At 42.8% G+C, this 15,842-nt stretch overlaps 1 protein-coding gene across 1 annotated transcript in view; it reads left to right on the top strand.

Moving 5' to 3' along the window:
* The window catches only part of LOC311111188 (cadherin-11-like), a 69,891-nt gene extending 61,425 nt beyond the window's left edge, over positions 1 to 8,466 (top strand). Inside the window, exons 7-12 of the mRNA XM_084153884.1 lie at positions 3,095 to 3,348; positions 3,767 to 3,903; positions 4,498 to 4,619; positions 4,808 to 4,925; positions 7,136 to 7,387; positions 7,805 to 8,466. Of these exons, the coding sequence (XP_084010010.1) occupies positions 3,095 to 3,348; positions 3,767 to 3,903; positions 4,498 to 4,619; positions 4,808 to 4,925; positions 7,136 to 7,387; positions 7,805 to 8,301 (1,380 nt within the window). The 3' untranslated portion in view covers positions 8,302 to 8,466. The remainder of the gene's footprint in view (positions 1 to 3,094; positions 3,349 to 3,766; positions 3,904 to 4,497; positions 4,620 to 4,807; positions 4,926 to 7,135; positions 7,388 to 7,804) is intronic.
* The last annotated feature ends 7,376 nt before the right edge of the window (positions 8,467 to 15,842 follow it).

The following is a 15,842-nucleotide window of genomic DNA, read 5'->3' as shown; positions in this document are numbered from 1 at the left end:
TATAGGGTCATCTGCATTGAATCAACTTTTTTGTTACAGCCCTTTCACTTACATTCTGAGGACCAAAATGGTAGACTCAATAATTGACATTACTTGACACACCTGTGTGTGTCTGTGCGTGTTTGAATATGTAAAGGTGGCTGTATGCAATTTCTGTGTGGTAGAGAGAGAAAGACAGGGAAAAAGTGAAAGAGAGAGTGTGTGCCTGTGTGTGAGACTGAAGCACACACTGAGCAGTGGAGAGAGAGAGAGAGAGAGAGAGAGAGAGAGAGAGAGAGAGAGAGAGAGAGAGAGAGAGAGAGAGAGAGAGAGAGAGAGAGAGAGAGAGAGAGGAGTGATTTATCACCGTTCCACTCTGTGATTGCAATGACACCACCTCAATTTCTTATTACGAGCATTGACTTTCATGGCTGGTTCTCTGGGCGAGGAATCTCATCTATGCAGTCTGACTGTGGGTCGGCTGCTAGCATGGCGCTGCAGCTCTGCTGTGCTCCAGGGCTGGGATTATGCCGACATTTACCGACCTGGAGAGGTCAGCCTTGCACTGCACCGTGCCTGGGCTGCCTCTGGGTGCTCACTGGCGCCATTGTGCCTGGAGCTGCCTGCCTGCCATGGTTAGGCTTAGCCGGGCCTCCAGAGGAGAGAGAGAGAGGCGCTGCTTCCCTCCATAGTCCCTACGCAGCAGCAGCCTAGACAGAGCATTGCCACCTGGTGGTGCTTAATTTTTTAAAATCCCTCAACTGTCTTTCACAGCACAGGCTCTACACTCAGAGATCAGCAGCAATCTCACTCACTCTCCTCTCTACTCCTCTCCAAAAATAACACAACTCTGAGAGAGGGAGGCCTTTGCATGCGTGTCTGACAAGTAATCATATTTTCTCAAGGGTTTACGCAAGCTGGGTAATTTTGGCAGTTCAATGGACTGTGAGTACCAGTGTGTAGTCTATGTGCTGAAAAATGCCTGAGGATTATACCAGGTAAGCCACGACAGCGGCCATTGAAATGCGGAAAACGGCCATGTAAACAACTTCCTCTATGGTCTCATGAACCCAAGTGGGATCAGACATCGTTGCTCAGTGCATATCCCCCTCATATTCATAACAGAGAGGTGCAACAATCATAATAAGTGTTAAGTGCTGGATAATAGAAATTGTAGCTGGGGAAAGTTGAAGAATTGAATCAGGGGAAATAATGGTTTGACGCTGAGTAGAGAGGATGGTGGTAGGGGGGTTGTAATTCTTAACAGTGTTTGGCTATCTCAAATACCAGGACCCAGGTCCCCAAAAGAGACCATTCTGCCTGCTGATTAGGCTGGGTGTGGTGTGCCGACAACAATCAGTTTGATGCAGCCCTGCTCTTCTCAATAACATAATGCCTCCACAATACACCTCTCGGGAAATCATCACCTTTTGGTCTTCAAAGCATGTTGAAAATTAAAGTCAGCATTACTGATGGAATTGACAGAGTTTTAATCAAGTATTCTGTTTGAACACGGGCTACCAGGCGCAGGCTGAATGCTAAGAGGAAGTCAGACATTATTGTGAATATTATCTACCGCTGATTAGTTTCAGCCAGCAAATTATTAAGTGCCAAAATAAAAGAACCGAGAGAGAGAGAAAGAGAGTGTCACGCCCTGACTCAGGGGACGTTTAATTGTTGAGTCAGGGTGTGGATATTCCGTGTTGTGTTGTTTTCTATGTTTAGTTCTAGATCGTTTAGATCTATGTTGGCCAGGGTGGTTCCCAATCAGAGGCAGCTGTAGCTCGTTGTCTCTGATTGGGAACCATACTTAGGCAGCCGTTTGGCACCAGTCTGTGTGGGATCTTGTTCTGTATAGGTTTGTTTTGTGTAACCTTTAGACTTCACGTATCGTTTGTTTGTTGTTTTGTCGTGTTCAGTACTTGAATAAAAATGTACGCTTATCACGCTGCGCCTTGGTTCAACCAATCCTTAAACGATCGTGACAGAGAGAGAGGGGGGGGAGATATCGAGAGGAGGGAGGAAGGGAGACAGAAAGAAAAGGAGAGAGAGGGTGAGAAAGAGAGAGAGGGAGACAGAGAGAGATAGAGGGGGGAGGAAAAGAGTGAGACAGAGAGCAAGGGGACCACAGCTTCAGGAGACAACGTCAGTGAGGTACATTCATCGACCTGTTAAAGGAAAGAACTGGGTCATGGCTGTTCCCACCGTTGGCAGCTTCATTAAAGACACGCAAAAAAGACTGAAGGATGAGATAGGAAAACAACTTCAAATCAATCACCACACAGGCAGAGAGAGAGATAAATGGTGTGTTTGTGTGTGTGTGTGTGTGTGCGTGTGTGTACATCCTGGAATGCCGCCCCCTCAACTCCGGTCGGTACCTCAAAGTATCACTTGGTAATTTGTGGGAGTGATGGCTGCCGGGTGAGACAGGGTAATAAGAAAACAGGCGGATGTGTGAAAGCAGTAGGAGGCCGGGTGTAGAGGGATGAGGGTTGTTCACACTAAATGGGCATTAACTATACTTGAGCATAATTCCAATTTCTTGCAATTAAATGAACTGGTGGTGATTGAGGCTATGACTTAGATAAGGGATTAAACTGAAACAAGGGCCATCTTACGTATAAGGACTGAGCAAAGAATGTCTTGGTGTTGTCTCATGCTGACGTTGACCACAACCACTGTCTTCTTTTGCAACAGCACCCTCTAGCTAGCGTCTCAACTCCATACTAACATTTGATTTGACACTCTTAGAAAAAAGGCATCCAAAAGGGTTCTTTGGCTGTCCCCATAGGATAACCCTTTTTGGTTCCAGGTAGAACCCTTTTTGCAGTAGAAAGGGTTCTACATGGAACCCAAAAGGGTTCTATCTGGAACCAAAATGGTTCTACCTGCAACCAAAAAGGGTTCTTCGAAGGGTTATCCTATGTGGACAACCGAAGAACCCTTTAAGGTTCTAGATAGCAGTGTATAGCTACAGTAAATAATTGTTATGATGCAGTAATTGTATTATAGAAATAATTACGTTGAGACTACCTTCTAAATTTTGTCCCATTATTTTAATGATGATATACTTTGAATGTATTATTACTAAACCCACACTGCTCCCTCTTTCCAGCCTGTGGACTTTGAGACTAAGAGGGCATACACCCTGAGAGTGGAGGCAACCAACACACACGTGGACCCCCGCTTCATCGCCTGGGGCCCCTACAAAGACACAGCCACGGTTAAGGTTATGGTGGAGGACGCAGACGAGCCGCCTGCTTTCATGGCAACTAGCTACGGCTTCGAGGTGGAGGAGAATGCCCCTGATGGGACCGTGGTGGGCCGTGTACACGCTAAAGACACAGACGTGGCCAACAACCCTGTCAGGTAGGCTACTTGGAACGCTCTCGTTCACTCTTTCTGTTACTCATTTTTGTTTGTTTTTAAAACCGCTGTCTGATTATCAACCCCACCCAGTCCCATAGTGTTATAATACAACCTTTCTGTTTCGAATTGATGTGTAGATGATTTCAGTTTCAAAGGCCTCATCTCGTCAACATAAAATACTGCAGGGCCCTACTCAATCAGTAAACAAAATAAATAGTCTATATTATTTCCTGCTCTGCGGGAGCAAATATTTAAATTAATATGCTGTTCAAACTATAAACATTGCTCCATCAAATACATTAATCCAAACAATGCAAACATGCATTCCTACAGCACAAGAATAATTAGGCTTTTGTTTTATCTAAGGAACCAGGCACTAATTGAATACGTGTTTACTTTTCACCACTGTTCACTGCAGGTATATGATTCCCCGCTACACGGACGTGGAACAGTTCTTCAGTGTCGGCCCAGAGGATGGCATCATCAAGACCACCAGACCACTGGACCGGGAGACGCTACCCTGGCACAACATCTCTGTCAGCGCCACTGAGATTGGTACGCCACCATCCACCTCGGGTTTCAAATTAGAGAGTAGCTGTGAATACCAGAGACGTCATGCCTCCCAATCCAGGAACTGTTGTGTTCACACCCGGCTCTTATGTGGTCCTAGAGTCGCCACCCCTCAATATGTTTTTAGAGAAGATTACCACAAAGTGCCTTTCTAAAAGTCAAATGAGTAGCTAGAGACTACTGCAAAACATCCACATCCCCCAAATCAGAAACAAACATATTTAAGTTGCTGTTCTCTGTCTGTGTGATTCTACTCCACATGAATATGTCTAGTTCTGAAGTATATCTGTCTCAAATATTTCAGGGATAATTTGATGCATCAAAAATGAATGTCTGGAACTTTAGAGATCAATCAGTTCTGTTGTATTATGCATGACCCTTGTCTGACAGCATCATTTCCGAGCATTCAACAACCTACATAATTTCTTATACAATAAATAGGTTCATACTGTGCTGTCTTCTCATTGTGTTTGCAGTGGCTTTCAGAGGGAGTTGGTTTTGTTTTCTAGCAAGCCAAATCCCATGTACGCGCACTGATTCACTAACTTGTTTGTTATTCATTTTTGTCATTCTGCACAGGGGGACATCACCAAGATACGAAAGTACGTGTCAACATCAAAGTCAAAGATGTGAATGACAACGCCCCTGAGTTTGCCACCCAGAACGAAATCCTTGTGTGTGAAAATGTCTCCCCTGGCAAAGTAAGTCTAATCCCACACAATGTATATAGTACTTTTTCCAAAGTCACATTTAGAAAAGACAGATCTTTATGCATAGTAGTAACCACCATGTGCAAAAATAAATTTATGTTATATTGAATATATTGAAAATGTTCAGTGTTTTGGTGGACTCGGTCTGTACTAACTCCTGTGTGTGTTGTTCAACTCAGCTCATAGAGACAGTCAGTGCGGTGGACAAGGATGAGATGGCCCACCGACAGTACTTCCACTTCAGCATCGCTCCAGAGGTTGTCAACAACCAGAACTTCTCCCTGAAAGACAATAGAGGTGGGTGGGCTCAAACATTCTATTTCCATCAATGAGAAGAGCGACTTCTGTTTGGACACTTTTACTGTGTTTATAGGGGCTAGTGGGCACTCCAGTATTCCAGTCTTTTTTCTTCTTTACATCAATTCAGGTTTCTCTACATCCAGATGGGCTTTGCACTGTGTATGCATCGAAAGTGATTCAGCAGATCTTTGTAGACTGAAGTTTGATTTGAAGCTAGATCCCATAGAGCTCCTCCTTATTAATTACCACCGGTGTCTCTCTGGCGTCCTAGCCTCTACATCGGTGAATTGCTGCATGTAGGAGACTGAGCCTGTTGGATCAGTTTGCAGAGCTTGTGATTGCATTAGTTATCCCTACATCACACTCTGTCTGATCAGCCAGGGGAGTGGAGAGGTGAGCGAGAGAGTGAGAGAGTGAGAGCACCTCTCCTTCTGCCTGCTGTGTTTGGGGGCCTGGCTGGCTGGTGACTCATCCCAGCTGTCCTTAAGCTCAAAGCCCCTTCCAGTCTGCCAGTCACAGTGATGAAGTGGCTGGTTAGAAAAGCTGGTCAGAGCAAGTACCTGTTACATTCCATTTCAACAGATGAGGCACAGTAGTATTTAACCATCTCTCATCAGAGGAGTATTATTATTACCTTCATCAACCTTGTTTATAAACTCCTGGATTAAAGATAATGAGAAGCAAAAGTTAATCACAGAGTTTCGACTCCATAAACATACTTGATTAGACTTGCTTATATCCATAGAGATTGCTTAGGACAAAGCTATTGTAATGACTATGATGTAGACATTCAACAGCTGCTGCGAGTAGTTCAGTCAGCATTGCCATCTTTGAACAAGCAATTACATGACACTTCTCTTAATGACATGCATCCATCAATATTCTCTTCTATAAACTCAAGCCAACTTAAGCTCTTGTTTCATCCTCTGCCATTGCTTTAATACTCGTCCCGACCGCGCCGTAATCACAAGCCACTTCCAAGCATATCTCCTTCTGTGATGGAGGAGAATGAATGAGAGGGAATGAATGTGTTAATTGCAGTTTAATGGGATATTTTTTTTTAATCCCCAGATAAAGTCATATCAGACTGTTCCAAGCAGTGCTGCAGTGACTATACAGCAGCCAGCATGGCGAGGGATGGCTCTCTACCCGTTTGATCTGCTTTAATGAGAGTCAAAATGAGTGCTTTTCAACAGTGTTTTCAAAAAGCCCACAATACGAGCAGAATAGATTACAGCCCCTCCGATATGTTGGGTTGATCTGGAGCCAATGCATCCTTTCAAATGAACAGTTTTCCAATCTCCATTTATCAATGTATTTTCTCGTGATTTTCAGAGTTTGCGGGTGTCTGTCTGAGACAGCAGGGGCTATTTAGTTTTTTCTTGCACTCTAATAAATGCAGATGTAAGAACACTTACTAAGTATAATTTTATGAAGAAAATGTTCCTTGAAAGTGGCTTCTTATGAAGTCTTACTTGGTTCTTTCAGCTATACTACCTTGTTCATATAGGATATTTAAGTTCTCATTGCTTTAGACTGTTCTACTTCAACCCTTAAAAGATACCCTACCAAGGCAATGATAACCTTTCTTAGTATCAAATCAAATCAAATCAAACAGGTGTAGACATTACAGTGAAATGCTTACTTACAAGCCCTTAACCAACAATGCAGTTTTTAAAATAAAACATGTAAAATAAAAGCAAATAACTAAAGAGCAGCAGTAAAATAAAATAGGTTGAGGTCATTGAGGTCATATGTACATGTGGGTAGAGTTAAAGTGACTAATATGGAAAATGACTAAGCCATAAGCACCTAAATGAACTCACTCCATCTTTGTTCTGAGTGCGACCTTGCACTGAGTCAGAAGAGTGCACTTGGCATCCTTCCACCCTCACCCAGCCCCACATATAACCAATACAGCTACCTCCACTAGAGCTTTGATTACACTTCCAAAAGCGAATAAATGTTCACAATATTACAATAATTTAATATCTGGAAATTCACAGCTCATTGCTTTTCCTCCGCGGCTATACGTCTGCCTTCTGCCTTCTGAACACGTTGGATAAGTAAAACTCTTCGGTTATAACTATGATTGCGTTAAGCAGTCTGTACACTACCTGAAATATTTCCCCCCCAGCGGAGACATTTAAAGGACCCTCTTTTTCTCTGTACTTATTCTACTTCGGCTCCCCTCTTGTTCCCCACAGACAGCACAGCCAGCATATATGTAACCCGTAGGGGCTTCAGCCGGATGACCCAGGATGTCTACTTCCTTCCCATTGAGATCAACGACAACGGCATCCCTCCCATGAGCAGCACCAACACGCTGACCATCCGAGTGTGCAGCTGTGACAGTAAGGACACCATCCTGTCCTGCAACGTGGAGCCTTACATCCTGCCTGCAGGCCTCAGCACCGGAGCTCTCATCGCCATACTAGCCTGTATCGTCATTCTCCTGGGTGAGCATCATCACTAAAGAAAACATCAACTTGCATTCAATCTGTTGTTGATCTAATATTTACTCATGTTTGATATTTTTTTCCATCCTGAGTGGTGCTTATCCTTAATGTTTTCAGAATAGTTGTAAGTATTTATGGAACAGATGCTTGACATAATATTAATAGTGTGCATTCTTATTATTTACACAGGCTCAATTGATTATTTAACTTGCAATTGACATTGTTTAAAATGTCAGACAGATTCATACCACCTGTAATTCAACATACTGTATATTTTTGCACTTCTAATCCAAATGATGTGCAGCTGTGATTTATTTGCGTGGCTAATTAGGGAATTTGAAATGCTAAAGGTATTTTAAGAGCTGTAAGAGCTAGAGGTTCTGTATGATTGGCTGACTGATATGTTCCTCATGGCAGCGATCGTGGTGCTGTTTGTGGCCCTGCGTCGTCAGAAGAAAGAGCCGCTCATCGTCTTCGAGGAGGAAGACATCCGTGAGAACATCATCACCTATGACGATGAAGGCGGTGGAGAGGAGGACACAGAGGCCTTCGACATTGCTACGCTACAGAACCCTGACGGTGCCAACGGCTTCCTACCCCGTAAGGACATCAAGCCTGAGCTCCAGTACCCAATGAGGCCTGGCGGGCGGCCCGTGGCCAACAGTGTGGACGTGGATGATTTCATCAAAACCCGCATTACCGACGCGGACAACGACCCCACGGCCCCTCCCTATGACTCCATCCAGATCTATGGCTACGAGGGCCGGGGCTCCATCGCTGGATCCCTCAGCTCCCTGGAGTCGGTGACCACAGATTCAGACCTAGACTACGACTACCTCCAAAGCTGGGGCCCGCGCTTCAAGAAGCTGGCCGACCTTTATGGCACCAAAGACTCTGCCGATGACAACTCTTAACGTTCACCCATTTCACCGACCACCTCCTTGCGCCCTTTCTCCAACCCTCCACTGACATTGTGTGGTGCTTGAAGTTTACTGTAAGTATACCACAAGCATTTTTATTTATAGTAAACTTTGTTATTTGTATGTGTAAAGTATACTTGCCGTATACTAGATACAGTGAGGGAAAAAATTATTTGATCCCCTGCTGATTTTGTACGTTTGCCCACTGTCAAAGAAATTATCAGTCTATAATTTTAATGGTAGGTTTATTTGAACAGGGAGAGACTGAATAACAACAAATAAATCCAGAAAAACGCATGTCAAAAATGTTATCAATTGATTTGCATTTTAATGAGGGAAATAAGTATTTGACCCCTCTGCAAAACATGACTTAGTTCTTGGTGGCAAAACCCTTGTTGGCAATCACAGAGGTCAGACGTTTCCTGTAGTTGGCCACCAGGTTTGCACACATCTCAGGAGGGATTTTGTGATTTTGTCCCACTCCTCTTTGCAGATCTTCACCAAGTCATTAAGGTTTCGAGGCTGACGTTTGGCAACTCGAACCTTCAGCTCCCTCCACAGATTTCCTATGGGATTAAGGTCTGGAGACTGGCTAGGCCACTCCAGGACCTTAATGTGCTTCTTCTTGAGCCACTCCTTTGTTACCTTGGCCATGTGTTTTGGGTCATTGTCATGCTGGAATACCCATCCACGACCCATTTTCAATGCCCTGGCTGAGGGAAGGAGGTTCTCACCCAAGATTTGACAGTACAGCGCCCCGTCCATCGTCCCTTTGATGCAGTGAAGTTGTCCTGTCCCCTTAGCAGAAAAACACCCCCAAAGCATAATGTTTCCACCTCCATGTTTCATGGTGGGGATGGTGTTCTTGGGGTCATAACCAGCATTCCTCCTCCTCCAAACACGGCAAGTTGAGTTGATGCCAAAGAGCTCCATTTTGATCTCATCTGACCACAACACTTTCACCCAGTTCTCCTCTGAATCATTCAGATGTTCATTGGCAAACTTCAGATGGGCATGTATATGTGCTTTCTTGAGCAGGGGGACCTTGCGGGCGCTGCAGGATTTCAGTCCTTCACGGCGTAGTGTGTTACCAATTGTTTTCTTGGTGACTATGGTCCCAGCTGCCTTGAGGACATTGACAAGATCCTCCCGTGTAGTTCAGGGCTGATTCCTCACTGTTCTCATGATCATTGCAACTCCACGAGGTGAGATCTTGCATGGAGCCCCAGGCCGAGGGAGATTGACAATTATTTTGTGTTTCTTCCATTTGCGAATAATCACACCAACTGTTGTCACCTTCTCACCAAGCTGCTTGGCGATGGTCTTGTAGCCCATTCCAGCCTTGTGTAGGTCTACAATCTTGTCCCTGACATCCTTGGAGAGCTCTTTGGTCTTGGCCATGGTGGAGAGTTTGGAATCTGATTGATTGATTATTTCTGTGGACAGGTGTCTTTTATACAGGTAACAAGCTGAGATTAGGAGCACTCCCTTTAAGAGTGTGCTCCTAATCTCAGCTCGTTACCTGTATAAAAGACACATGGGAGCCAGAAACCTTTCTGATTGAGAGGGGGTCAAATACTTATTTCCCTCATTAAAATGCAAATCAATTTATAACATTTTTGACATGTGTTTTTCTGGATTTTTTTTTTGTTATTCTGTCTCTCACTGTTCAAATGAACCTACCATTAAAATTATAGACTGATAATTTCTTTGTCAGTGGGCAAACGTACAAAATCAGCAGGGGATCAAATACTTTTTTCCCTCACTGTACCTGTTGGGGATGTTTGGTAAGGAAGGACAGAGGGTGTTGAGGAGGGAGAGAGAAAGACAAAAAAACGTAAAAAAAAAACACCTCTGTGGGATGTACTGGTGTGTATGGAAAATTAAGACTTGCTTAATGTTTGTGGTGAGAGATCAAATATCACTCGGTATTTCACTTTTTTAGTCATTTTGTAGGTTACTACGGTTTGGGGTTGGAATGTGGGTCACAGAGAGACATGTAATTGTTGATACTGTGAATGAGCTCACAAAGGAGAAGAAAATATTGTTGCCTTATATCAATGAAGAAACTATGAGAAAACAACAACAACAGCAAACTGGTCGCTCCTGTAGCACCTCCATCTTCCTGAGGAAGATGGATTCAACAAAAAACAGAGACAGTGTTTTTTCACAAATCCAGAGAAAAATCCCCCCTTTGAGCCCAATTTCACCAATGATCAATCACAAGGAAAGACCTGTGAGCTCAAAAATCGCCTTAAGTAATGGACTATCTTGCATCACAGTGCATTTTTTGCAACTTGAAAAATATATCCTAAAGCAAGCTAAAGTCCATATAACGTATGTACAGTACAATGTGCAAATATGTCTCTTGAGGATCAAACTTGCGCCTATTGGTTCTTGTAAATCTCATTTTTTTAATTATAATGTTATTATGATTATTATGATTTTATTTGTTCTCTACATTTTTTATTTTCTTTGTTTGGCGTATGTTTTTCTCCCTTGTTGAGAAAATAGCAATCTGTCCTGTCGTAGTGAATGATGCCTAATTTCTATGTTGAATTTATGGTACCTATTTGTACAATTTTAAAGGTTCTTATTTTAGTACACATGCAGATATCAGTATTTCAACATGTAAGAAAATGTTACAGCATCACACTTATATTTTATGAACATTGTACTGTTGCTTTATTATGTGCTTCTATCTAAGAAGCGAAAAACTTTGAAATAAATGCTTTTTATAAAATGATTGATGGTATTAATAAATCTGTAAGAGCAAAATAGCAATCTGTTCTTTCCCTAGAGGTGATCTATGTTATGATATTGAACGGCGTCTACTGGATGATGCTGGGAGGACTTGGAGTAATAAAGAGGGTCAATACAGTAGCAAACTGTGACACAGAACAACCAGTGACACCATGAATATGCACACACACACACATACACTTCACATTAATGTACAGAGCTTTTCACTGGTATGGACCCAGCAGTCAGTGTTCCCATTGACCATTTCCTGAGATGAACGTATCTCTCCCAGGGATGCTCCACAGCAAATGTATTCAACCTCTCCAAGGGATGCTTCCTAGCTACAGGTCAATGTGCACTTTAACACTAGAAAAGCCAGGCCTGGATGGACCACACATTACATTACATTTTAGTCATTTAGCAGACGCTCTTATCCAGAGCGACTTACAGTTAGTGAATACATATTTTTATTGTTTTTATACTGGCCCCCCGTGGGAATCAAACCCACAACCCTGGCGTTGCAAACACCATGCTCTATCAACTGAGCTACATCCCTGCCGGCCATTCCCTCCCCTACCCTGGACGACGCTGGGCCAATTGTGCGCCGCCCATGAGTCTCCCGGTCGCGGCCGGCTGCGACAGAGCCTGGATTCGAACCAGGATCTCTAGTGGCACAGTTAGCACTGCGATGCAGTGCCTTAGACCACTGCGCCACACACTTTGAGCCATTTTGACAGCAACATTCTAACAGTCTAATAAGTACATTTCATATACAGTGCCTTCAGAAAGTATTCATACCCTTTGACTTTTTCCAAATTTTACCTGCATTTAAAATTGATTAAATTGTGATTATTTGTCACTGGCTTAGACACAATACCCCATAATGTCAAAGTGGAATTATGTTATTTTTTTTAGATGTTTACAAATTAATAAAAAATGAGTAGCTGAAATGTATTGAGTCAGTAAGTATTCAACACCTTTGTTATGGCAAGCCTAAATAAATTCAGGAGTAACAAATCACATAATAATCACATAATAAGTTGCATGGACTCACTCTGTGTGCAATAATAGTGTTTAACATGATTTTTGAATGACTACCTCATCTCTGTACCCCACACATACAATTATACAGTGAGGGTAGAAAGTATTTGATCCCCTGCTGATTTTGTACGTTTAACCACTGACATAGAAATGATCAGTCTATCATTTTTATGGTCGGTTTATTTGAACAGTGAGAGACAGAATAACAACAACAAAATCCAGAAAAACGCATGTCAAAAATGTTATAAATTGATTTGCATTTTAATGAGGGAAATAAGTATTTGACCCCTCTGCAAAACATGACTTACTACTTGGTGGCAAAACCCTTGTTGGGAATCACAGAGGTCAGACGTTTCTTGTAGTTGGCCACCAGGTTTGCACACATCTCAGGAGGGATTCTGTCCCACTCCTCTTTGCAGATATTTTCCAAGTCATTAAGGTTTCGAGGCTGACGTTTGGCAACTCGAACCTTCAGCTCCCTCCACAGATTTTCTATGGGATTAAGGTCTGGAGACTGGCTAGGCCACTCCAGGACCTTAATGTGCTTCTTCTTGAGCCACTCCTTTGTTGCCTTGGCCGTGTGTTTTGGGTCATTGTCATGCTGGAATACCCACCCACGACCCATTTTCAATGCCCTGGCTGAGGGAAGGAGGTTCTCACCCAAGATTTGACGGTACATCGCCCCGTCCATCGTCCCTTTGATGCGGTGAAGTTGTCCTGTCCCCTTAGCAGATAAACACCCCCAAAGCATAATGTTTCCACCTCCATGTTTGGCGGTGGGGATGGTGTTCTTGGGGTCATAGGCAGCATTCCTCCTCCTCCAAACACGGCGAGTTGAGTTGATGCCAAAGAGCTCCATTTTGGTCTCATCTGACCACAACACTTTCACCCAGTTCTCCTCTGAATCATTCAGATGTTCATTGGCAAACTTCAGATGGGCCTGTATATGTGCTTTCTTGAGCAGGGGGACCTTGCGGGCGCTGCAGGATTTCAGTCCTTCACGGCGTAGTGTGTTACCAATTGTTTTCTTGGTGACTATGGTCGCAGCTGCCTTGAGATCATTGACAAGAACCTCCCGTGTAGTTCTGGGCTGATTCCTCACCGTTCTCATGATCATTGCAACTCCACGAGGTGAGATCTTGCATGGAGCCCCAGGTCGAGGGAGATTGACAGTTATTTTGTGTTTCTTCCATTTGCGAATAATCGCACCAACTGTTGTCACCTTCTCACCAAGCTGCTTGGCGATGGTCTTGTAACCCATTCCAGCCTTGTGTAGGTCTACATTTTGTCCCTGACATCCTTGGAGAGCTCTTTGGTCTTGGCCATGGTAGAGAGTTTGGAATCTGATTGATTGATTGCTTCTGTGGACAGGTGTCTTTTATACAGTTAACAAATTGAGATTAGGAGCACTCCCTTTAAGAGTGTGCTCCTAATCTCAGCTCGTTACCTGTATAAAAGACACCTGGGAGCCAGAAATCTTTCTGATTGAGAGGGGGTCAAATACTTATTTCCCTCATTAAAATGCAAATCAATTTATTACATTTTTGACATGCGTTTTTTTCTGGATTTTATTGTTGTTATTCTGTCTCTCACTGTTCAAATAAACATACCATTAAAATTATAGACTGATCATTTCTTTGTCAGTGGGCAAACGTACAAAATCAGCAGGGGATCAAATACTTTTTTCCCACACTGTATGTAAGGTCCATCAGTCGAGCAGTGAATTTCAAACACAGATTCAACCACAAAGACCAGGGAGGTTTTCCAATGCCTCGCAAAGAAGGGCATCTATCGGTAGAAAAAAGCAGACATTGAATATCCCTTTGAGCATGGTGAAGTTATTGATTACACTTTGGATGGTGTGTCAATACACCCAGTCACTACAAAGTTTAATGGCAGTGATAGGTCAAAACTAAGGATGGATCAACAACATTGTAGTTACTCCACAATACTAATCTAATTGACAGAGTGAAAAGAAGGAAGCCTGTACATAATACAAATATTCCAAAACACTCATCATGTTTGTAGTAAGGCACTAAAGTAAAACTGTAAAAGATTTGGATAAGAAATTAACTTTATATCTTGCATAGAAAGTGTTATGTTTGGGGCAAATCTAACACAACACATCACTGAGTACCACTCTTCATATTTTCAAGCATGGTGGTGGCTTTATCATGTTATGGGTATGCTTGTCAACGGCAAGGACTAGGGAGTTTTTTATGATAAAAAGAAATAGAATAGAGCTAAGCACATGCCAAATTCTAGAGGAAAACCTGGTTCAGTCTGCTTTCATGCAGACACTGGGAGACAAATTCACCTTTGTGGCCTAGTGACAGTTTTGACTGAAAATTGGCTTGAAAATCTATGGCAATACCTGAAAATGGCTGTCTAGCAATGATCAACAACTTGACAGAGCTTGAAGAATTTTCAAAATAATAATGTGTATACTGTATACAGTACATATTATGCTTAACAGTAGCTGTATCTACCTGTAATGTCAGATAATCTTGGTACAGCATGCTGACCTGTACCCTTTCTTCTAAACGTGTTATTTCTCAGGTCCAACAGCATTGCAGCCTGTACAGATATGGCACATTACTCTTCAGATTTAAACAGGGTTGACGTTCTGAAACACTGAGGACACACTGTCATCTGCATTAAAAAAACAAAGGTTAATCAGTCTCTTTCGTGGAAGGCTAACACATCATAAGGATAATAAACACAAGAAAATGATTGACATTCATCCGAGGGCCAGAAGTACACAAATTGTAATTTCATTGAAGATATTGCTGATCAGTTAACCAGGGATGCTGCCTCATGGCGCTTGTACATTTCAGATTTCTCTCATGTTATCATCCACTCTGACAAGATGACTGTGCTTTAAGGCTTAAAGCAAACATGACTAAAGCAATATCACCGTGATTAAATTTACTCTGCTGCTGTCTTCATTCTGGATACAGCTTGATATGCTGGCCTTGTTTTTGCTCTAAAAATAAAATGGGTCAAAGGTAATCTTGCACACTTAAAGGTGCAATATGCAGAAACCGCTCTGCCAATAGTTAGCCTAATTTCAGTTTATGTGACAAAACAAGCAGTCATTGTGTAGAGAATCATTGTACCATCTAAACCACTGTGAAATATATTTTCCATAACCAAAAATATTGTATTATCAGCTGTTTGAAGGTGGTGTACAAAACCGAAAGTTAAACATAAAAACGAACCTTAAGAACGGGAAGAATATAAATATCTCATATAGAACATATCTACCGCTTCTTAGACTTGCCGTCAAAGAGAATGACAGATCTATATATTCACATTTCTATGTGAATATGGTTACATATTGTAGCTTTAAAATTATAATGCATATCACAATGGCAATGATAACACTGGGGAAATATATATATTTATCCCAAACAACCATGATATTGAAGTACTCACCTTAGAGGTACAACTACAGTAATTCCAGGGCCAAAAGGCTCACACAGTGCTTTTCTCGCTCACTCTAGCAAGATCCCTGTGAGAGTAACTGAGTGTTTCTCAGTGTGTTGCCCCTCAGTGTGTTGCCCCTCAGTGTGTTGCCCCTCAGTGTGTTGCCCCTCAGTGTGTTGCCCCTCAGTGTGTTGCCCCTCAGTGTGTTGCCCCTCAGTCTGTTGCCCCTCAGTGTGTTGCCCCTCAGTGTGTTGCCCCTCAGTGTGTTGCCCCTCCATCAGAGGCTGATTCCCAGGCTCCCACCAGACTCAGGTAGGGGAGGG

This window comes from Coregonus lavaretus, assembly GCF_964263955.1.
Source record: "Coregonus lavaretus genome assembly, chromosome: 37".
Classification (NCBI taxonomy): domain Eukaryota; kingdom Metazoa; phylum Chordata; class Actinopteri; order Salmoniformes; family Salmonidae; genus Coregonus; species Coregonus lavaretus.
This window is presented reverse-complemented; position numbering and strand designations above follow the sequence as displayed.